The sequence below is a fragment of the Solea solea genome, chromosome 6 (genome assembly GCF_958295425.1).
Source record: "Solea solea chromosome 6, fSolSol10.1, whole genome shotgun sequence".
Classification (NCBI taxonomy): Eukaryota; Metazoa; Chordata; class Actinopteri; order Pleuronectiformes; family Soleidae; genus Solea; species Solea solea.
The window spans coordinates 4965613-4987345 of NC_081139.1; the positions used below are offsets into that span (position 1 = coordinate 4965613).

The 21733-nt window shown below is 39.9% G+C and overlaps 1 protein-coding gene and 1 long non-coding RNA gene across 2 annotated transcripts; one reads left to right on the forward strand and one right to left on the reverse strand.

Annotated features, from left to right (window-relative positions):
• Positions 1-2789: 2789 nt before the first annotated feature.
• On the forward strand, positions 2790-19718 carry mmel1 (membrane metallo-endopeptidase-like 1). Its single transcript, XM_058631993.1, has 24 exons — positions 2790-2943; positions 6851-7027; positions 8019-8063; positions 8413-8472; positions 8638-8799; positions 8938-9018; positions 10169-10264; positions 10629-10747; positions 11497-11562; positions 11878-12012; positions 12155-12244; positions 12955-13091; positions 13169-13262; positions 13354-13482; positions 13774-13872; positions 13948-14031; positions 14117-14220; positions 14317-14375; positions 14465-14584; positions 14687-14820; positions 14964-15029; positions 15112-15207; positions 15623-15699; positions 16140-19718. The coding sequence occupies exons 2-24, from the start codon at positions 6871-6873 to the stop codon at positions 16237-16239; spliced, it is 2310 nt and encodes a 769-aa protein (XP_058487976.1). The 5' UTR covers positions 2790-2943; positions 6851-6870; the 3' UTR covers positions 16240-19718.
• Positions 11969-13134, reverse strand: LOC131461022 (uncharacterized). The gene is made up of 3 exons (XR_009240432.1): positions 13051-13134; positions 12134-12195; positions 11969-12054 (listed from the first exon to the last, which is right to left on the reverse strand). It is a non-coding gene; the product is annotated as an uncharacterized LOC131461022 (long non-coding RNA).
• Positions 19719-21733: the final 2015 nt, after the last annotated feature.

Here is a 21733-nt window from a genome sequence, read left to right on the forward strand (position 1 = left end):
GGTGAAGGTTTGATGTTTTCAAGTAGGGTAATGATCGTGGAAAAAAAACAACACACACGCGGGAAAAAAACTGCCAGCACAAACACTGACAGCAAAGAGTGGAAAGGTTTTCAGACCTGGAAAAGTAATTTACCGTGTGAATAATACACAACTCCTTATATGGACATCCTGGGGGTGTGTCACATATTCAGGCTTTAAAATTGCGGGATTTTTTTTCATCTTATGTGTTGTTGAGTCAAAGTTGTGATTCATTTTATATCGCATTTTTTGGTAGTGATATATATATGAAGTAGCAACAATTGTACAGAAGTCACAAAATAGACCTTTTTTTTGTTTTTGTTCATAAAAAACGAGCTAAGTGACCTTTGAACTGTGACGTATTTCCATATGTTCACAAATTCAATCTGATTTTAAACATTTTGAGTACTTTTTGCTCAGGTGTGTTTATATAGTTTTCATCAGTGTGCTGAAAAAAAGGATATCAGACACTCTATGTTGCACATTCTTATAACCTAAATGTATAAAAGAAAAAGCAATCACCCTTTAAAATAAAAGCACTGACGCTTGAATAAAAGCTCAAATACATTATTTTCACACAAGTGCTTCAGTAAATGGAGCCAAAGATAAAGTCGCTTTCTTTTAAGACTTTCACAAGCGTAAAGTTGAATCTATGCTTCGGCTTCGTGGTGAGGCTTGTGTGATGAAATGTAATATTTTTTACACCAGATTACATAGTTGTTTGTGAGGAAGACATAGATTTAATTTTTCCCTGTAGGAATAAAACATAGTAAAGTGCTCACATGATCATTATCTTCAGAGTCAGAGTGAAGTATTTGAATTTAAAGGTGTTGTTGAGCATGAATCGTCAACACCTATGTATCCCTGATACTTTTACAGTGTACTCCACTTCAGAACTTTTACAAGCATCCACATCAAATGAAAGATTTAAGATCAACATTTGAAATTCAAATTAACTGCACTCTCACAGAAACGCTTAACACAACAAATGTATGAGATGGAAACATCCTCGGCTAAATACGGATATGAATAAATAATGAACGATCGCAGGCCTCCTCTCCCTCCTGTGATGCGCCCCCACCGGCCCTGCCGCTGTTACATGACTGAAATCTATCTAGTTATAAGACATCTTTAACATACTAATGCATCCTTAAAAAAAAACAGTGTTGTGTTTCTAATTTGGGTTTGACTGAAATCACTCTCCACCTAACTTGTTTACACTCATCTTGTTTTGTGCAGCAGCAGCAGCAGCAGCAGCAGCAGCAGCAGCACCTGAGCCACTGGGCATCTGCCAGGCACGCTGTGGCCCCCACTGTCTCGTAATTATCAGCTAATTAGTGTGTTTAATCTATCTGATAATGAGTCTGGACGCGGTGCCATTTCAATCTGACACCAGGCCAGAGGTCCAAGATGTCTCTGGAGACAAATCTCCCCAGGCTCTAGGACGGACGGAAGGACGGACGGACGGACAGAGGGATGACACAGGTGGCGGTGAGTGTTTGGATAATAAAATCAGATGTTTAGTCATTGTGCCTCCTCAGATTCACACAGACACAATCTTCTGGTAACAATATGATAATGCTGTGCTAGTAATTTTCTTATAGGGAAGCAATATTATGGTAATACTATCTTATATCTGTGTGAATGTGAAGGTATTACACTGATGGTGCAATGGCGTGTTTCCACTAGTGTGACGGAACAATTTTGCTTTTCCATTAGCGATAATACCTGGTTCCAAGCGAGCTGAGCTGAGACTATGCGTGCCGTGCGCTGACCGGTCAGAGTGCCGTCAAAACCGAACAATGCCGAAACTGTAGATCAGTTAAAAAGGCTTAACAATCCTCAAAATGTGAGTTTAGCAAAGGAAATGTCTTGATTCTGATCATTTAACAGAGGAGTCTGGTGTATTTAGTGACAAACCCTGCCACGGTATTTCAGTCCAGTGACTGTGTCAGAGGAAGTATTTAACAAATCTTTTTAATGAACTGATTCTAGTGATTCAGTACAATGAAAACAACTTTTTGACAAGTCATTAGTTTGTGTGTACAAGTCATGGCAGTTTTCATGCAGCCGTGCTGTGATGACTCCGCCCATGTTGAAGTACTATCATTGTAATGGAAAACCAACCAAACTGTGTAAAGTCGAGCTGAGGCGAGGCGAGTCGGTACTATAAAGTGGAAAAACATCCTTTCCACCTTTGGTGTTTTATGGCAGTTAAAGAACTGTTAAATTTATATCCATGGACAATCAAAAAAACTAAATAAACAACTGTATAGTGTATTTCTGTTGATTTTATTGCCAATAATGGCCGAGATACATTTGTGTCCGTGTTTTTCTCTTCCGACTTCTCAGGAGCGCTCAGGGGTAAACTCAGGGGTAACGTTAGAAAAAACTCTCACGATAAATAACAAAGTTATATGCATATGGAGTTTTCTTTGTCTAATCAGAGGAGAGGAAGACAATGCTGCCAACTTGTGGTCAGAGGCTCAGATACAACACAGAACCACTGTCATATCACGATATTCGTTTAGTGCATCATTTCATTCCTACACCCCATATCACCCCCTCAAAATAAACACACACACCCCTGACAATTTCCTTCCCACCGTCACATTAACAAAAACAATATGTTACTATCACTTCCCATCTCTCTCTCACTCTCTGTCTCTCTCTCCTTCCCTCCCTCTCTGTCCTTCTTGCTCTCCCTCCCTCCCTCCCTCCCTCCCTCCCTCTCTCCCTCCCTCTCTCTGCTGCCTCACTCATTCCCTGAGCAGCACTGAACTGGATAACGTCTCCTTCGACCTGCAGCACAGACTCATTTCTCCACACACCAGCTCTGAGTGGATGCTCAGAAGGGGTGTTTGAGATATTAGGGCGCTGTGGGGGGGAACGGCCCAGGGACCTCTGTCATCCTCACACTCAAAGGTAAGCCTCTGGATTCCTTTGGATCAGATTCCTCGTTTTTTTGCAGTCAAGTGTCAAAGTGAATGTGCATGGCTCAGAGGTGGGGAAGGTGATTGTCATGAGTCTCGGGACAGATTTGGAATAAGCTCTGTGGATTTGAAGGCGCTTTGACATACAGTGAAACAGAGAGCGCACAGTTGTCAGCACTGAATAACACCGCACTGGAGAAAGTGTGCAGATTGTTGGTACAGCCTGACCCCGAGAGTTAATCCCTGTTTTTGTTTTTGGAGCACGAAGTTTAGAGAAGAACAGAAGTGGACACGGTTGCATGTCATCTTATCACGTTTAAAACAAGGAAAACACATTGTCATTTGTGACTCACTGAACTATGTAAAATGATTCATCCATGTATTGTATGTGGAGGTCTGTCACTCTTTTACATATGAACAAATGATTCAGCTGAATGGATTAAACTCAATCATTAGAGTCTTTTTTTTTCATTTTACATTTTCACTTTTAAAAGCTCTAATTAGTACTCCTGCTCAGTGTGCTTTTCTTTTCTTTCTTTTCTAATTATATTTCCATCCTAAAATCCCGTTGAGAGACTTGAGAGAAAGCCCACAGCAAACAGTCATGTAAGTTGTGCAGTCAGGTGGTTCTCGGAGCAGTGGAGCCTGTAACCGGTGATTATCGAGGCTTTTGTTTTGTGCTCGACTCAACAAAGCATTTGTGACTGAACTGGAATCAGAGACAACTGGAGCAGACAGATGATGTGTTCGTACATCACGTCGCGGCAGAGTTCTTCAAACTGACTTGGAATCAGGAGCGTGATTTACAAATTCAACCACTCGTTCAGTTCCAGCCAAAGACTCATAGTCATATAATTCCCCCCCCCCCCTGATATTTTCACCACTTCAGTATGTGTTGGTTAATGAATGCATTACACATTTCACAATTTTAAAATCAACCTGTTGTGTGCAGAGCAGTGTAAAACTAGTCATACCCAAGCTCTCATAATACGAATAATGGTCGTGCAGCAAACCTATACAAACTTATAGCACAATCGTCTTCCTTAAAAAGGCTTTTTAGCAACATTTACTGCGTGTAAAGTCGCGCTTGTCGCCGAGAGTTGTGCTCCTCGGAGACAGAGTTGATTTAATGGAGCCACTTAAGTCTGAAGATTGTGTTTATACGTCTCCTGAAGTCCTCCAGCTGAGTGATCACACCATCTGCAGAGGCCTGCACGGCTCTGTGGAGCCTGAGCATCAAAAACTGGAGAGTGTTGTGAGAAGCAGCTCTCTGCTGAAGAAGGATAATAAGCACAAATCCTCTCATCACAGCGCAACTTCTTTCTCTGTTGCCGGTATTTTGCAGTTAATAAAAATGCAACATCCTTGTTAGAGTCCACTACTTACTCCCCCTGCACTCACAGCAGTGAGCAGCACTTTGCTATTTTAGGTCTTGTTATTAATAAGGGTCTTGGTTTTGCCTCTCCAGCCACAGACAGGTTGTCTTTGCCATCTGGTTTGTGGACCTCGGCAGGATTAGCTGCTGCACCTCCCACTTCCACTCGGGGTGTAACATTTATTTGTTGTTGACAGGTAGCTCCAAGTATCGACTAACAGCCACATTTATTCAGCTGTTTCATTTGTTGAGTTAAAACACAGCTACTCTCCCTTCTTCTTTTTTGCTATAAAGCTAAAATATACATGATATTTGATAATTAGATTCTTACACTAAAGGCGTAAAGACCATTTGCCTCATAAATAAATGTTTAAACATTCAAGATGCTGCACTGTGTGCGCTCCGTGCTCTATGAAGTTTAGTCATAACAACAGCTGCACGTCCAGCACTACACACACACACACACACACACACACTTATGCAGATTCTAATTATTCTTTCATCTAAAATAAAACGAGTTTTAAGTGGCAAATACTGTGTTTGTGAACAGAATGTTTCACTGCTGTGGATCAACTGGCAATTGTGTCTATGATTCAAAACAATATTGATATATAGTTGTGTGTTTTTTTTGGCACAATTTACAATTATGATGAACTGAACTAGTCTTGACTGTTTAATAAATGCATGATATACTAATGTGTTGATATAGTGACAAAGCACGTTATCATAGATTTCTTTAACCCTTAGAACACAGAGCATTTCCGCTGCTTTTTTTCAATTACTATGTTTAAATGTACATTATATACAGAGGCTATAAGAATGTGCAATATAGAGTGTTTTATATCCTTTTTTTCAGCACAACCTAGACAGAAAAAAATTAATTTTCACCAACTATATAAAGACACCTGAGCAAAAAAGTACTCAAAATGTTTAAAATCGGATTGAATTTGTGAAATTTGGAAATATGTCACAGTTCAAAGTTCACTTGGCTCGTTTTTATCAACAAAATGCCTATTTTATGACTTTTGCACAATTATTGCCACTTTATATCGCCACTAAAAATGTGATGTAAAATGAATCCTAACTTTGACTCAACAACACATAAGAAGACGAAAAAAACGCATTTTTTAAAGCCTGAATATGTGACCTATAAACACACACCCCCAATTTACAGAGGGTGCACCTGCGTTAGCACTTAGGGTTAAAAAGCAGAGACGAGAGGAAAGGCATGTACAAACACAAAGATGTAACTAACTCTTCATAAAGGGCAACAGGTCACTGCAAAGTGATTATTATTGTCTGTAAAGTGTTTCTGATGTTTGGGCCACGGTTTTCCCTCGGAGAGAGAGAGAGTTAGTTCCTGTGCCGTGAGATGGTGAGGACGGCAGTGAAGCTCTAACAAGCCCCTGTCTGCTCTTCATCACTGTAGTGCCGGCGATGTGCCCATGAGTATTCATCAGGAAGGGCTAATGGGCCGCAGCAGTGTGAACGTCTGATTTACAGCCGCGTTTCCTGTCAGGCTTAATGATAGGCCAATGGGGTTGGTTATGGAGAAACAGGTGCCGCCGGGTGAATAGATGCAAAGCAATGCTGCTGAAAGCCGTGGGTGATTGCCATTTTGTCCCCGGCACAAAAGCTCATTTGCCATATTGTCTTCGCACATACGTACGTAATTATTATAAAAGCTCAGTGCGTACGTGCAAGTGTGTGTGTGTGTGTGTGTTGAATTGACATTTTCCCACATTGTTTACAACATTACCGTCACATTCACTGTACACAAGTCTCTGGCTTTGAGACTGCATAAACAACAGATGGGAGTTTCATTATGAAGAGTCTGAATGTGGCCAAGTTATTACAGCAGGTGGGTTAAGCATTGTCGAACCACTGTTACTATAATACAACAATCACTTTAGCAACTAAGGCCGTATGGCTCCATCGTTAGTTAATTACATTTTTCAAAAAAAGCAATAGTACGCAATATTTTAAGGGCATTCACCATGCCACCTTTGACATGAGCAAAGATCTGTATTGATACAGAGCTAAAGTAAAGGTCTTGTTGTAATGTTGTCTTTTAAACTCACTCCCGGTGAAGATGAAGAACTTCTCTTATCGAGCTCAAACATCAGTTTTCTTTATGTCCTCATGACACAAAGATGTGTGTGTTATGTCAGTGGCTCTCAGCCTTTATTGACCCGGCAACTTCAAAGCCTCCTCGCTGGCTTTTAGTCTTCAGTTAGTGGTGTTAACCAGTGTTTCAGTTGATGGAAATAAACTCCATTTAATGTATATTTTTCAAATAGGTTAGTCCACAAAAGGGCGCTTCATTTCATGTGACACAAATGTTCTTTTTTATTTCTTATTGTGATTCTAACACCAGTTTAGGAACTAATGACTTATTATGGTGCCCTTTATAAGAGAAACTCTTGTCATATTACTGTAAGGTGACATTGATGATGAATAAATAAGTAATATAATACACATAAAATCAGTGTGGATGCATTTTACCTCTCTGTCTTCTCCACAGAGCCGGCAGTCCGGAGGAATATGGGCAAATCGGAAAGTCAAATGGACATCATGGAGAAATCAGGTAAACCTGGGAAGCGTCGCTGGACTGTCGCAGAAATCAGTCTGTCCATTCTGCTGCTGTTGGTCAGCTGTGCCTTGGCTGGGCTGGTCGTCCTCTACACATCAGCTGTGAAAGGTAATCACAGAGATTACAGACGGCTGCAGTGATGAAGCATCTACCTATTCTGCCTGTAATGACATATAGAAACATGTGAAATCTGAATTGAAGTCAACACTTCCCTGGTGTTTGGGAACCACTAGTAAAGTGTTAAATGAACACTTTTGAAAGTGTTTAAATTAATACACTACAACAGTGATAGATAACCAACTCAGAAAGTGTACAATATTAATACACTGGATAAAAATGTACACTACGAGAGTGTAAAATATTAAAATGGAGAGTCATTTCAGACACTTGTGAAGTAACCAAGTCACTATTAACAGCAGCTGATGATACAAGGATTTTAACACCATCAACAGTTAAATGTCCAAGGTTAGTGTATAAAGAACACATGTTTCAGTGTTAAAGCAACATTAAAAGAGTGTATTTATCACCAATTCTAATTTGAACCAAATACAGTGAGTGTAGAGTGTATTTAAATACAATAGAAAACTTAGTTAAAGTTAAAATGAATCTACAGTGTATTTGTTCTCAATTGAAATCAGTGTCAAATTAAAGGGTTTTTGTTGTTGTTGTTGTTTTTTACCAATTTCCAGAGCTAAATGTGTTATTCGATCATCAGACAGTGGATCTGAGACACATGTCTCATTCCTCCAACAACAGAGGAAGTTGGGATTGACCAACACTGCCCTACACTGTGTTTCTGTCAAGTTTTATGAGAAAAAGATCTGAAAAAAATGTAATTAAACAAACACTGCAACATCATAATGATTTTAAGATGATTCTTCAGTGAAAAGAAAAATTGGGTGAAACCGCCCTTTAACTATGTAAGTGTTACTTTAACACTGCAGAATGTACCGTGTATAAATCACCTTTCATGGAAAATGATCAAAACAAGAGTTTTCAGGATGTTCATTTAGAATAATATATATATGTTTTAAATAATAATAAAAGGTGCAATTACAGTGTCATCGTTGTTGAAATAATGTTTCTTCTGTCAAACCAGAGCAATCTAACAGGCCCAGTGTGTCAAAGAGCTCAACACGAGAAGGTGAGGATTCACTGAGGTGACAAGTTGGGTTGGCACGTGTCACATTCAAGCACCGCGACGTCCTAATATTCTGTAAATCCCTTTACTGCCTGATCAGCAGTGCCACACACACACACACACACACACACACACACACACACACAAGTGGAAGTGGTTGCTGACACTGCATACATCGCCTGTCTCACACACACACACACACACACACAGAGACTGTCGATTTAGGCAAATTAGAATCATCTCTGTGCTTTTACACAGCGTTGCCCCTTTTCTCAGTTGGGGTGTAATTTTCATAATCTCTCGCTCTCATGTGTGTGTGTGTGTGTGTGTGTGGACACTGGTCTTTTTCCAGGCCAGCTGTTTCGCTCTGATCGTAACAATGTGTGCACAACTGCGGACTGTGTTAGTGCAGGTGAGAGGAACTGTTTGCTTTTATTGCACTTATTTATTTATCTTTTGCTTCCCTGCCGTTTCGTCTTGTCATCCAATGCAAAAACCTTTCTTTTTTTTAAATCTATCTTCACTGTCTCTCTTTCCTCTCTCTCTCTCTCTCTCTCGTGCCTGTGACGCCTTCAAGCTGCTTGGCTCTTGCAGAATATGGATAAGTCTGTGAAGCCTTGTGATAATTTCTACCAGTACGCCTGCGGGGGATGGCTGGAGCGCCATGTCATCCCAGAGACCAGCTCCCATCACAGTGTCATTGACATTCTGAGGGACAAGCTGGAGATTGTCCTCAAAGGTCAGTTGTCAGTCATGGTCAAACAAGGCCACAGGGTCGTGGGTTTAGTCTTTAGTGGTCAGTGGGCGGCAGCGCTCAGTTGCTCTGTGCGGGTTTCATTCAGAGCAGATGTTCATTTTTTTTGCTTCGATGTTGCAGGTGTTCTGGAGACGGAGAGCGAGCAGGACAGGGACGCTGTCAAAAAAGCCAAAGTCCTTTACAGCTCCTGCATGAATGAGAGTAAGGAGACGTTTAACCTTTAGAACACAGAGCATTCGGGCTGCATTTTTCCATTTCTATGTTCAAACGTACAGTATATACAGAGGCTATAAGAATGTGCACTATAGAGTGTCTGAAATCGGATTGAATTTGTGAAATCTTGAAATACGTCACAGTTTCATGAACAAAAACAAAAGAAAAACCTGTCTATTATGTGACTTCTGCACAATTATTGCTACTTTATATCACTTCTAAAAATGTGATATAACATGAATCATAACTTTGACTCAAGAACACATAAGAAGACGGAAAAAACAAATTTTTAAAAGCCTCAATAGGTGACCTATAAACACACCCCAAGGATGTCCATATAAGGAGTTGTGTATTATTCCCACGGCAAATTACCGAGGGTGCACTTGCAGGGTAAATCTAAACATTTTCGACAAGAAAGATAAAAGAAATTTTTGGATCTGTTGTTCATTCCTCTGCTACAATTCCTGCAGGATTCACTTTTTAAGACATTTCAAATATTACACACAAAACTATTTAAAAAAAGAAGAAGACATGGATTGAAGGTGCACACTTGCCTTGCAGCAACAAGGTTGCCGGTTTGCATCCCAGTCTGGGCCTCTCTGTGTGGAGTTTGCATGTTCTCTCTCCCCGGCTTTCTCCAGGTTTCCTCCCACAGTCCAAAAACATTGCAGCAGCTAACTGATTTATTTAAATGAGTTATTACATGTTTTCAAATTATAGAGACATTGTTTAATTAACAGATTCATAACATTGAGACTCAGTTAAGTGGATGGATGATCAACATTTTATGAGAGAAATATTGATGTAAAAAAATGTAATTCAAATATTTGTACTTCTATTTATTTATTTATTTAATTATAAGGAAACTAAATTCAAAAAAATCTACTTTTGAAACCTTTTAATTTTTATTGTACATGGTAAAAATTTTACTTTTATAAGTAAATAAAAATGCAATGAAATACATGCAAGTTCATGTCCTAATAAAGGAAACTGATGAAATGCATCAAATATTTGTCTTAATATAGTTTAAAATGTTACGGACGCAGATGCTACAGACGCTGAGTATATATATATATATATACTGTATATATATATATATATATATATGTGTGTTTGTGATGTGCTATTTCACCTGCAGGCCTGATAGAGCAGCGTGACTCCCAGCCCCTCCTCAGGCTCATTGAGAGTATTGGAGACTGGCCAGTGGCGTCTGATGACTGGAACACCACCACAGGTAGAAAACACCTTCATCACATTCTGCGTAGTTTGTACAAACAAATGCAAATGTGCACCTGCAACACACAAACAAGCACAGTCACAAATGCACAAGTTCACGCAGAGCTGTAAAGCTATATTTGGACGGTGAAATGCTGAATATAAGATTTGTCAGTGGGATGAAGGAGGCGCCTCTTCAGCTGAGTAGACAGGTGTGTGTGGAGTGTGATGAGTGGGTGAGGAAGCGGCTTCTCAGTCACGGCTGTGAACGATGCTGCCGGCTCCTGACACTGAGCTTGAATTAAAGAGTGAATGGTGACTGTGATGGTGACACATGTATCTTCACAGAAACAGTGAAGTGAAGTGTGGCTTCCTGTTTGCAGGGGAAACGTGGAGCCTCGAGGACACACTGGCCACTCTTACTGCTCGCTACCACAAGAAGGTTCTGCTGGACATGAATGTGTGGACAGATGACCAGGACTCTCGGCGTCACATCATTTGTGTAAGGTTATTGTTAATCACAGCACAAATGATATCAACCGTTATCTATTAGCTGGAATTACTCTGTCTCTTTGGTTCTGAGCTCATTAGATTGTGTTGAATATTTGAAATTGTTACATAGCTGAGACAGCTGGGTAACTATAGTTTATAGCAACAGTCACCCAAACAGGAGGAAAATTATCTTTTTTCAGCTGTGGATTAAACCTTCAAACGCAGAGCATTTCGGCTGCTTTTTTCAATTACTATGTTTAAACATACAGTATATACAGATGCTATAAGAATGTGCAATATAGAGTGTCTTATTTCACCGTCTATATAAACACACCTGTGCAAAAAGTACTCAAAATGTTTAAAATCGGATTGAATTTGTGAAATTTGGAAAAACGTCACAGTTCAAAGTTCACTTGGCTCGTTTTTTATAAACAAAAAGAAAAGAAAAACAATTATTGTTTACTTTATATCACTACTAAAAATGCCTGAATATGTGACCTATAAAACACACACCCCCAGGATGTCCATATAAGGAGTTGTGTATTAGTACCACAGCAATTTACCATGGGTTAACGTGCACTTATTGCTCTACACTGTTTGTGGGAAACAAATAAAAACTACAATATCCATGTTAATGAGAAATAATGTGATGCTACTGTATGGTTTACTAATTTGTTTTAACATTTTGTGAGGAAACCGTCAGCCGTGGGTTTGGTTTGCCGAAAAGCAGTAATTATGCTTCTGTTGTGTTTTGACTAGATTGACCAACCAGGACTTGGAATGCCGTCGAGAGACTATTACTTTAATGATGGAAACTACAAAAAGGTAATGCCATAAAGGTTCAGTTCATAAAAAAGAAAGAAAGATGTATTTCCTCAATCGCCTGTAGAGATATAGATAGTTTTATTACTCCCTAATAGACGCTAAACATATAGACTTATAGCATTGTTTACGGTACTGTCTCATCTTAACAATTTCTGACTGAATTGTCTTGATGAAAACAATTCACTAGGAGTTTCCAAATGTTATCTTTTGGTACATTGAGCAGTATAAAAACTCAAACTAAACTAACGCGATGTGGTTCGCTTGATTGTGCTGCGGAAACACATTTTTTAAGCTCACTCGATTACTCACCGCCAGGTTCGAGAGGCCTACCTCCACTTCATGTTTTCCATTGCCAAGATAACTCGAGAGGACAGGAACTTGACCCAGGACGACGAGCACGTGTGGGAGGAGATGATGCAAGTGCTGGAGCTGGAGACCGACATCGCTAATGTGAGCGCCAGCCACAGCAGGAATTGGATAGTGGCATGAGGGCTAAGGGGAATTAATGATGACAAAATGAAAAATGAGCTCAATATGGTAAGTAAGCATCATTTCATACAGAGCTGTTTACCTTCTTGTTGTTGCTGCTCAGGCTACATCGCCCGTAGAAGAGCGCCAGGACGTCACCGTTCTCTACAACAAGATGACGCTTGGTGAACTGCAGAGCACGTTCAGCTTCAATGTGAGTGTGACCTTTGTACTGTAGGAGCTTCATTTGTGAACTGAACCAGTGACTTAATAATCAAATCTGTTGAGGTGCCTTTGGGCAAGGGAGCCAAGCCACTGAAGTTAATGAGGCATACTGTTAGGGATGGCACGAGTTTACTAAGTAAAGTATAAAAATCTCTTACGTATTTAAGTCTGTATAAGGTTGATTCATTAATTAAAGAGCAGCCTTAGGCCAAAAAAAAATCAAGTGTATTCAAATATCAATGTAGGCCTAGTTTCTATTGTCTGTCCATCAACCAAGCCAACAAAAACTATCATAACTATAGCATAAAAATATAAGATATCCACAAAAAAGAAACCTTCATCTTGATCATCTTTTGAATCTTTGTTTTCATCATCACGTTGTCAATTGAACAAGTATCCAAAAAAAACGTAAAGTTACCGATGCTGCGCAGTGCTCGTGAATCGTGTTTGTTGCACGTTCCTCGGCTCTGGAGGCGGAGCTTCGGAGGGAAGTCTGAAGAAAGGGGCTTGGACTTATGAATTCAAAATGTAGCCTGCTCTAACTGTTGTTCCAGGATCTCCAAACCTACCTTTAGTTTCCCACTAAGTGTCAATCCAAATCGAACTCTGTTCATTTCTTCCTGAGGACCTGAACTTTATCCCGACAACATTTCTCCACAAAACCCTGGAGGTAATAATGTCTCACTTTTTGTTTTCCAGGGTTTTAACTGGACACAGTTTATTCAGGGTGTGCTGTCGAGTGTCTCCGTTGAGGTCAAGCTAGAGGAGGAAGTGGTGGTGTACAGCTCTCCTTACCTGGAGAAGATGAACGATGTTCTCTCCAGACACAGTGTCAGGTCAGTTCAAGAGTCGGTGGAGGACAGATGTCTTCGCTGCAGAACACAAGTGAACATGAAACAACTTATGTTTGCAGAACTATGCAGAACTACCTCACTTGGCAGCTCATCATTGACAGAGTCAACAGCCTGAGCCGCCGCTTCAAAGATACCAGAGCCCGTTACAGGAAGGTACGACGTTTGTCACGTGACAGAGCAGAACGTGTTAATTTAAGCATAGTACAGGAACTATTTTACACCCTGTGTGTGTGTGTGTGGACAGACTCTCTTTGGAACCACCGTGGAAGACGCCTGGTGGCGAGAATGTGTCCGTTACGTCCAGAACAGCATGGAGAACGCGGTTGGAGCTCTGTACGTGCGTGAGACCTTTGCCGGAGAAAGCAAACAAATGGTCAGTGGTTCTGGTCGATAAACACAAATTGAACCAATGAGAAAATGCATATTTTCTCATGGAGCGTGTAAATTGGTTACTACCAAAACAGACGCTTACGTCAAACTATGATGCACAGAGATGCACGGTGTGACATACATTATGTACGCATAAATTGACACTGGCGAACAAAGAGTCCAATTACGTGCTGCTAAAGCGAGAATACAGACACATTGCTGTATTATTTTGTGATACTTTAGATCAAATATCTTTCTGTCTGCAATTAAAACGTGTGTGTGATGTGCCTCACAGGTCAGTGACCTCATTAGTAAGATCCAGGAAGCTTATGTGGAAACGCTGGAAGAGCTCAGCTGGATGGATACTCCCTCGAAAGAGAAAGCAAGAGAGAAGGTATTGTTCGTCGTCACGGTGAGAAAACATCTCCACACGGAGTCGACAATGCAGGTTCTTGTGTGTCTCTCGCAGGCAATGGCGATCAAGGAGCATATAGGTTATCCAGATCACATTCTACAGGGAAGCAACCTGAAACTTGACCAAGAATACGCTCACGTGAGTAAAGATGGAGACTATTTTAAGTTAAAACATGCACTTAACTCTGACTTGTCCTATTTATTTATCTTCTTTCTTTTTTTAGCTGAACTTTAGTGAAGAACACTATTTTGAGAACATCCTGGAGAACCTCAAGTCAGAAGCACACAAGAGTCTGAAGAGGCTCAGAGAGCCGGTGGATCCAGACTTGTGAGTAGCGATGATACGTCTCTGGAAAGGTCGTGGTTGTCTCCGTCAGCTGAAGTGTCTGTTTAGCCTTTATTCACTTTGAATCCCTGTCTTCAGGTGGATCATCGGTGCCACCGTGGTGAATGCATTTTATATACCCAACAGAAACCAGATAGGTTCGTCTGACAAATAAGAGACGTATCATTTTTCTGTGATCCCAGTCAGTGCTGCGTGTCGTGAGTTGATGCCGTGTATGTCTCTCCAGTGTTTCCTGCAGGGATCCTGCAGCCCCCGTTCTTCAGTAAACATCAGCACCAGGCCCTTAACTTTGGGGGAATAGGAATGGTCATTGGACACGAGATCACACACGGCTTTGACGACAACGGTGAGAACACGTGTGACTCAATCTGGATGTTTGAGGGCAACGTTTTCAGATGTGCTTGTTCATTTCATCTTCATTGTGTTCCCCACACACACACACACACAGGTCGTAACTTTGACAAGGACGGTAACATGCTAAACTGGTGGAGCAATTACTCCGCTGAGCATTTTAAAGAGCAGTCGCAGTGCATGGTGCAACAATACGGCAACTTCAACTGGAAGCTCGCAGGTGGACAAAACGTAAGCACCGACAAAAACGGTGTCATATTTGCCTCGGCTGTAATCCCCGACTCTGTAAACCATGTATTAGTGACAATGACAGTGAGTGCTGTCACGCTGGTGTGTGTGTGTGTGTTTTCATGGTGTCGTTTGTGTGACTGCAGGTGAGTGGAATCAGCACTTTGGGGGAGAACATTGCAGACAATGGAGGCGTTCGTCAGGCGTATAAGGTCAGATGTTGGTCACCAAACCTATTAATGTTCTAATTAAGCAGTGATAACAAACTTTCTGTCAACATTTGTGTGTTTACAGGCTTATCTTAAGTGGGTGGAGATGGTGGGTGAGGAGCCTCTTCTTCCGGGTCTGGACTTGGATCACCGGCAACTTTTCTTTCTCAACTTTGCCCAAGTAAGTACCATTGTGTCATTTCTGAAAAGTGTTATTTCGGCAGCCAGTGGGCAGGTCGTAATTGTTCCATCTACAGTTGAGAGAGAGAGAGATAGAGGGAAAGGTCAGGAGAAGTACTTTTCTGTGTGTTTTGGTGCCGAGAAGAAAACACGGAGATAAAGGGAGAAGGTCAGCGGGGTGAGACATGGAAACAATTCCAGAACAACACGCACATGTGAATGAGAAGAGCTGCCAAAGTGAAAAGCCTGGTTGTTCCAGGGAATCAATTGATCCCCAAACTTTGCTAATTGTCAAACCTAGACAGGGTCATTTCAAGTCAAGTAAATAAAATATTATACGTGTAATATGAATTTTGGAATTTATAAAGTGTCTCTTTGTTCTCTCTTCCCTCTCTGTAATCTGTTGTGTTTTGCAGGTTTGGTGCGGTGCTTATCGGCCTGAATATGCCAGCCAGTCCATCAAAACTGACTCTCACAGTCCCTTGGAATACAGGTAATAAAGCTTTAGTGTGATCTGATGTCAACACCGGTAGCACGTTATCCAAATCAGTGAGAATTTAGCATTCAATCGGACTATTCAAAAAATAATCCATCTCTCCTCTGGTTTATAATTGGTTTATTTTCTTGACCATGTCAATTAGAAATGTCCAATTCACACTCATCACATTACTAAACACAATGAGAAAAGGCTTTAGTGGATATGTGTTGCTTGTACATGGACTGACAGAGAATTAGCGCCTGACTGCAGGTCACAAACTCGACACATGATGTTTTACCATGAGTCACCTCGTTTGTTTTTCTCCCTGTGTTGTTGCAGCATGGTTTTAATGCAGCACCATTCACTGGACTCACTCCTCTGATGATACAACACACATTAGGGTTTTATCACCTGTAATGTATTCTTTTTTCCTTTCTCTTCCCTTTTGTCCACAGGGTGCTCGGATCTCTGCAGAATTTTGAAGCGTTTTCAGAAGCTTTCCAGTGTCAAAAAGGCAGTCCGATGAACCCCGAGCTGAAGTGTCGCGTTTGGTAGGACGAGTTCAGAGTTCTGCTTTTAAAACCCTCTGAGACGTTCGGCTTAAGACACATTCCAGTTTATTTGGCGATGGCGCAAATGTTAGGATATATCGTAGATGGATGAGGAACGAGGGGAATGTGCCGTCTACTAAAAAAAAAAAAAAAATGCTCTCAAGTTTGAAACGTTGTCTCCGAATGAGGTCACTTGTTCTTATTTTTGTGTCCCACACACAGGTGACGAGTGGGTACACGAGTGACGAGGCAGCCAGTGAATTATTCACTAAACTTTTGTTTGAGAGAATCTCGTGTTCAGATTTAGAAGTTAGATCTTTGTTCAGACCCAACATCTGACACTGAGCTGCCTTGTTGGGAGGTTTTTTTTTTCCACCGATGAATTGTTTTTCAGACACCAAGAGAACGGTGGACTAATCGGAGTGAGTCTGAGTATGAAATAAGCTTCGCGGCTCTGCTGAAGTAAACCTACGAGAGAATTAGTCACACTTGAGGAGTTTGGTTATTCACTGTTACATGAAACAAATTACCTTAAGACTTTAAGACTGTTAAATCTGTGCAGCTTTAACCTGAACATTCACAAACTGAGAGCACTGTGGCTTTCCACGTTTCTACTCTTAAGACGGAATACATATTTGACGTTTCACAAAGGTATTTAGTCATTTTCCTGTTTCATCACATTCTGAACTCGATTGTCGCTTGATCCCGCCCCCCCCCACTGCAGTAACGTATATGTTATATTACATTTTGTAGAAACACCGGTGACCTGCCACTTTTTAACCCAGCACTTTTCTTTTTTTTATAGAAGTTAGAGTCACATGATGACAAAAACCCGCATATATAATCACTTTATTGCATCACTGTTTACTGACGTTGTCCGAGTGTGATGCGGGGCGTGGGTTGACTTACTTACTTACTTACTTATTGTAGGCTGTTAATCAGCTGTGTCGTGTCGTGTCTTTGAAGCTCACATATTTTCTGCTTCACACATTCCACCTTTTATGGATTTTTAGAGGCTGGGCTGAGCTGTGGCTATAAAAAAAAAAAAAGAAGAAGTAAAAACTATAATGTGCCACTGACAGTCTTACAATTACTCAGAATGATAATATCCTTCTTGTATAATATGAGTGTTCTACATTTAACCCCCAAAGTGTGATCATTTTGTGGAACGAGCTAGTCTTTGCAGCACGGGCCTCCCGAGAAGAGATGTGAACAGTTGATTATGAGACTTTTATCATTGGGGACACAGCCAATTATACACTAAGGGCAAGGGAAAAGAAAACCCCCTCAGAGACGCTCAGACAGGGACAGGCAGTAGATGAAGTGGTTTGCCTTCTGATCTCGCATTGATCAGTGCTACCTAAGATGAAAGGGTGAAATGCAATGCGCTGAAGCGCGGTGACCGCCGCAGCCAGAACCCGCAGGCGTACACGGTGAAGAATAGAGCTCGTTATTAAAGAGATGGCCAGGGCCAGGACTGTTATTTTCTACCTTTTATTAACAAGTAATGACAGGAGAATCAAAGCTGAACAGAAATCATACGAGATGATGGGTGCACTGCCTGCGAGTGGCTGCCATTTTTTGTTGCTCTGAATAGGGGCTTTTGTAACACAGCAGGAAGAGGAGACAATACACAGAGAATTTGAGTGTTCTCTCGTTGGCCACATTCAGATTGCCTGGGTAAAGCGAACTGGGACTGTTGAAATGAATGTGCATATTGGAAGCTTTATAGTGTTTAATCTTTGCATATCCTCACACAGATACGGTCGTGTTTGGCAGGGGAAAGAAACGCCATTTCACTCATAATGGATGTGGATATTTGTGCTGCCAACCGAAAAGTAAATGTTAACAATTTTGGAGGGAGAAATATCTCTGACAGTAGCGTGACACAGATTATACCATTATTAACATCTTAACAAACAATTTAAATGCCAAAGTTTTATATTACATTGGGCCAATAACTTATTTTACACATTACACATTCCATTTTTCATTTTCACGGCAGAGTATTTAGGGCCACATTGAAGAGATATTTAATCTTGCCAGAATACATTGGTAACATTATAAAGAACTTTATTCTCAAAATATTACAACTTTATTCTCTAAAGATTATGACTTTATTCTCGAAGGATTAAGACTTTATTCTCATAATATTATGACTTTATTCTTGAAAGATTACGACTTTATTCTCATAATATTACGACTTTATTCTCGAAATATTACGACTTTATTCTTGAAAGATTACGATTTTATTCTCATAATATTACGACTTTATTCCCGAAAGATTATGACTTTATTCTTGAAAGATTACGACTTTATTCCTGAAAGATTACGAATTTATTCTCGAAAAAGTACGGCTTTATTCTCGAAAAATTACGGCTTTATTCTCATAATATTACGGCTTTATTCTCGAAAGATTACGACTTTATTCTCGAAAGATTAAAACTTTATTCTCATAGTATTACAATTTTATTCTCGAAAGATTACGATTTTATTCTCGTAAAATTACGACTTTGTTCTCGAAAGATTCCGACTTTATTCCCGAAAGATTACGACTTTATTCTCAAAAGATTACAACTTTATTCTCATAGTATTACGACTTCATTCTAGAAAGTTTACGACTTTATTCTAATAATATTATGACTTTATTCTCGAAAGATTACGACTTTATTCTAGAAAGATTACGACTTTATTCTAATAATATTATGACTTTATTCTAATAATATTATGACTTTATTCTCGAAAGATTACAACTTTATTCTCATAATATTATGACTTTATTCTCGAAAAATTACGACATTATTCTCATAATATTACGACTTTATTGTCAAAAGAGCTTTCGAGGTGCTGGAAGGAAGATCACCTTCAGACAGAACCAAGCTTTCTCCCATTGTCCATCTTTGTGCTAAACTGCTGGCTGTAGCCTTATAGAACATATTTAATGGACAGACACAGAGAATGGTAGCATTTGTTTAATCTGTCAATCTGTCAGAAAAATAAAAAAATGTCAAAAACAAAAAAACAAGACACATTTATTGTGTCTTACTGAAAGAAAAGCCGGTTAACGTTTGATAAGTAATTCGAGGATTGTACAGTTTGTCTGATTTTCAAAATTGTCATGTGAACAAAAAAAGTACATTGTACATAATAATAATTAATAATTATAGATGTTCTATATTTACATATTAAGAATTCAAATCAGGTACGAGCATACATGTCTCATTAACTCACATGGTGAAATTGTGTGGTTTTGAAATAATCAGACTTGCTATAATATATGAAAAATGTTATCATCTAGAGTGTGCACCAGAGTTTATTTATCTTCTCAATATTTATGAAAATATCATTGTTGCTTCTCAAGAACTCAGATATACATGATTATGATTGTTCCTGCTGCTACTCTATGTAATTATTTAGACCAACTGCTATTTTTTTGTGACTCAGATCTGTAATTATTGCCATTAAAGTGACTGTCTTAACTGCTGTGACCTCAGGTTTCTCTTTAACAACAATACCAAACAGAACCAAAAGGAGCAGAAAGAAGAAAAATCTTACAATATAAAGAGTTATCTTCCATTGTTTTCACATCGAGATCCCAAATTGGGCTCCCATTGAGCTCAAATCTCAACAAATAAAGGAAGGTCCGTCTGCTTTTAATCACACAACTGTCCAACGATCCGTTCGTCAGTGACTCGCTCAGACTTTGGTCGCGTTTGGGGGCGAGAATTGGGAGACATGTCAGTGGAGACGTATCGCCAAACGAGCCACTTCCGCCCCGTCTCACATGGCGAGATGAATAAAGAGACAGATGCCATCCTCACCTTCCTTTCATCTGTAATGCCGGTTACCGTGGCAACCATGGTAGTAAATCACACGCTTGAATGTTCTTTGATAAAGGCAGACGCTGCCAGTGTGTGTGCAGTGCTGATTTAGTTTTTTGTTTGGATAAGAAATGCAAAAGGAACGGTTACAGGTTCTGTTTTACTCGTGTTTGAAAGCATCAGAGCTACTTTGTCAAAACACTGTTCATAGTGTCAAGAAAACACCTTTGTGTGTTAAAATAGAACATAATTAGGTTATATTTTGCACAAGTTAGGAGAAACACATTAAAGTATCTGTTTATATTAAGAGTAACTGAAACTAACTAGGTGTTTCAATGGTCGAAAATCGCCAAATTTCTTATGGTTGCCGTGGCCACGCCCTTTTGAATCCGCAAAACCTTTCAATGGCTTTTTGCCTTTGATGTGTCGAGTACAAATTGTCGCATATTTTATGTCGGTAGGATAAACACGCTCAGACGAGTATGTTCATTGACGAAGCGTGCAAATCGCCAAGATGGACGCATTATTCCAAATTGCCAACTTCCTGTTGAGCTGAGGCTGTGGTCCCAATGTACTTTTCTGTTCATCTTGAGCTATTACAAGTTCCCACCAAGATTTGTGAAATTCGGTGCAACTTAATGTTGGCTTGCTCCATCCACGTTTCGCCCCTATGCCAATACTGCATTTTCGCCAGACCTGACCTCTGTGCAAAGTTTCAAGTTTTTATACAAGTGAGGTTATCCCCTCTACCAATGAGAGGAGAGCTCAGTCTTATTTTCTGTCAAAATTCAGGACAAGACATATTCCAGGCCTGAAAATATAATCTATGAAACGTAAACAATGAGAAACACTTGCAGAGGGAGTTGGAGACTGTTCTCAGAAGCGTATGTTCAAAGCAGAACTTTGAGCCTGATGTGGAAACTCTTCACTGGAGAGAATCACATTCTTTAAACAAAGGTTGTATGGATTTGGCAGCAGTGAATCAAGAAAGCACAGAAAGCACCTCAGGTTGTTTAGTGCAAATGTAAAACATGAAACGGTTTTATTCAGCTCTGTATAAAAAGCTAAGATCCAAACACTCTCTGATCTTTTTTGTTTTGTTACATGACTTTCCTTAAATGTGCACACGTACAGGGGGAAACACTCAAGTATCTGCTTTATTCTTAAAAAGGTTGAAAGTGGATAACGACTGCATGCCCTACAGGCCCTGATCTTAACTGTTAACTCATAGTTTCACTTAGAAATAAAATGGTTAAGACAGCAATTCAGCTTCACAAATCTGACAAAATAAACCATGCAGTTACTTAATAACCATTATGGAAACAATCAACAGTGATGTACTGTATAAAGGTTAAATATGCCACATAGTACATATTCTATACCACCTTGTAATCCTGGATTAGAAAGACACTCAATAAAGTTCAGCTCTGTGAAGGTTTATCATGATCATTCACTCTTGGGTTTTTACTTATCCACATTGTTTCATATTTGCAGCCAATTCAGCACGAATCAGCGTCACAGTGTCAATCAGAGTAAAGTAATATAGAGTAAAACAATAAAGCAATCAAATGACTACAACTTTCAACTACAACCTGGTGGGTTGGTTTTATCTTTTATAGTTTTATTGTATACTTTCTACTCTATTTTATTGTTTGTTCTTAGGTCGAGTGGGTCTTG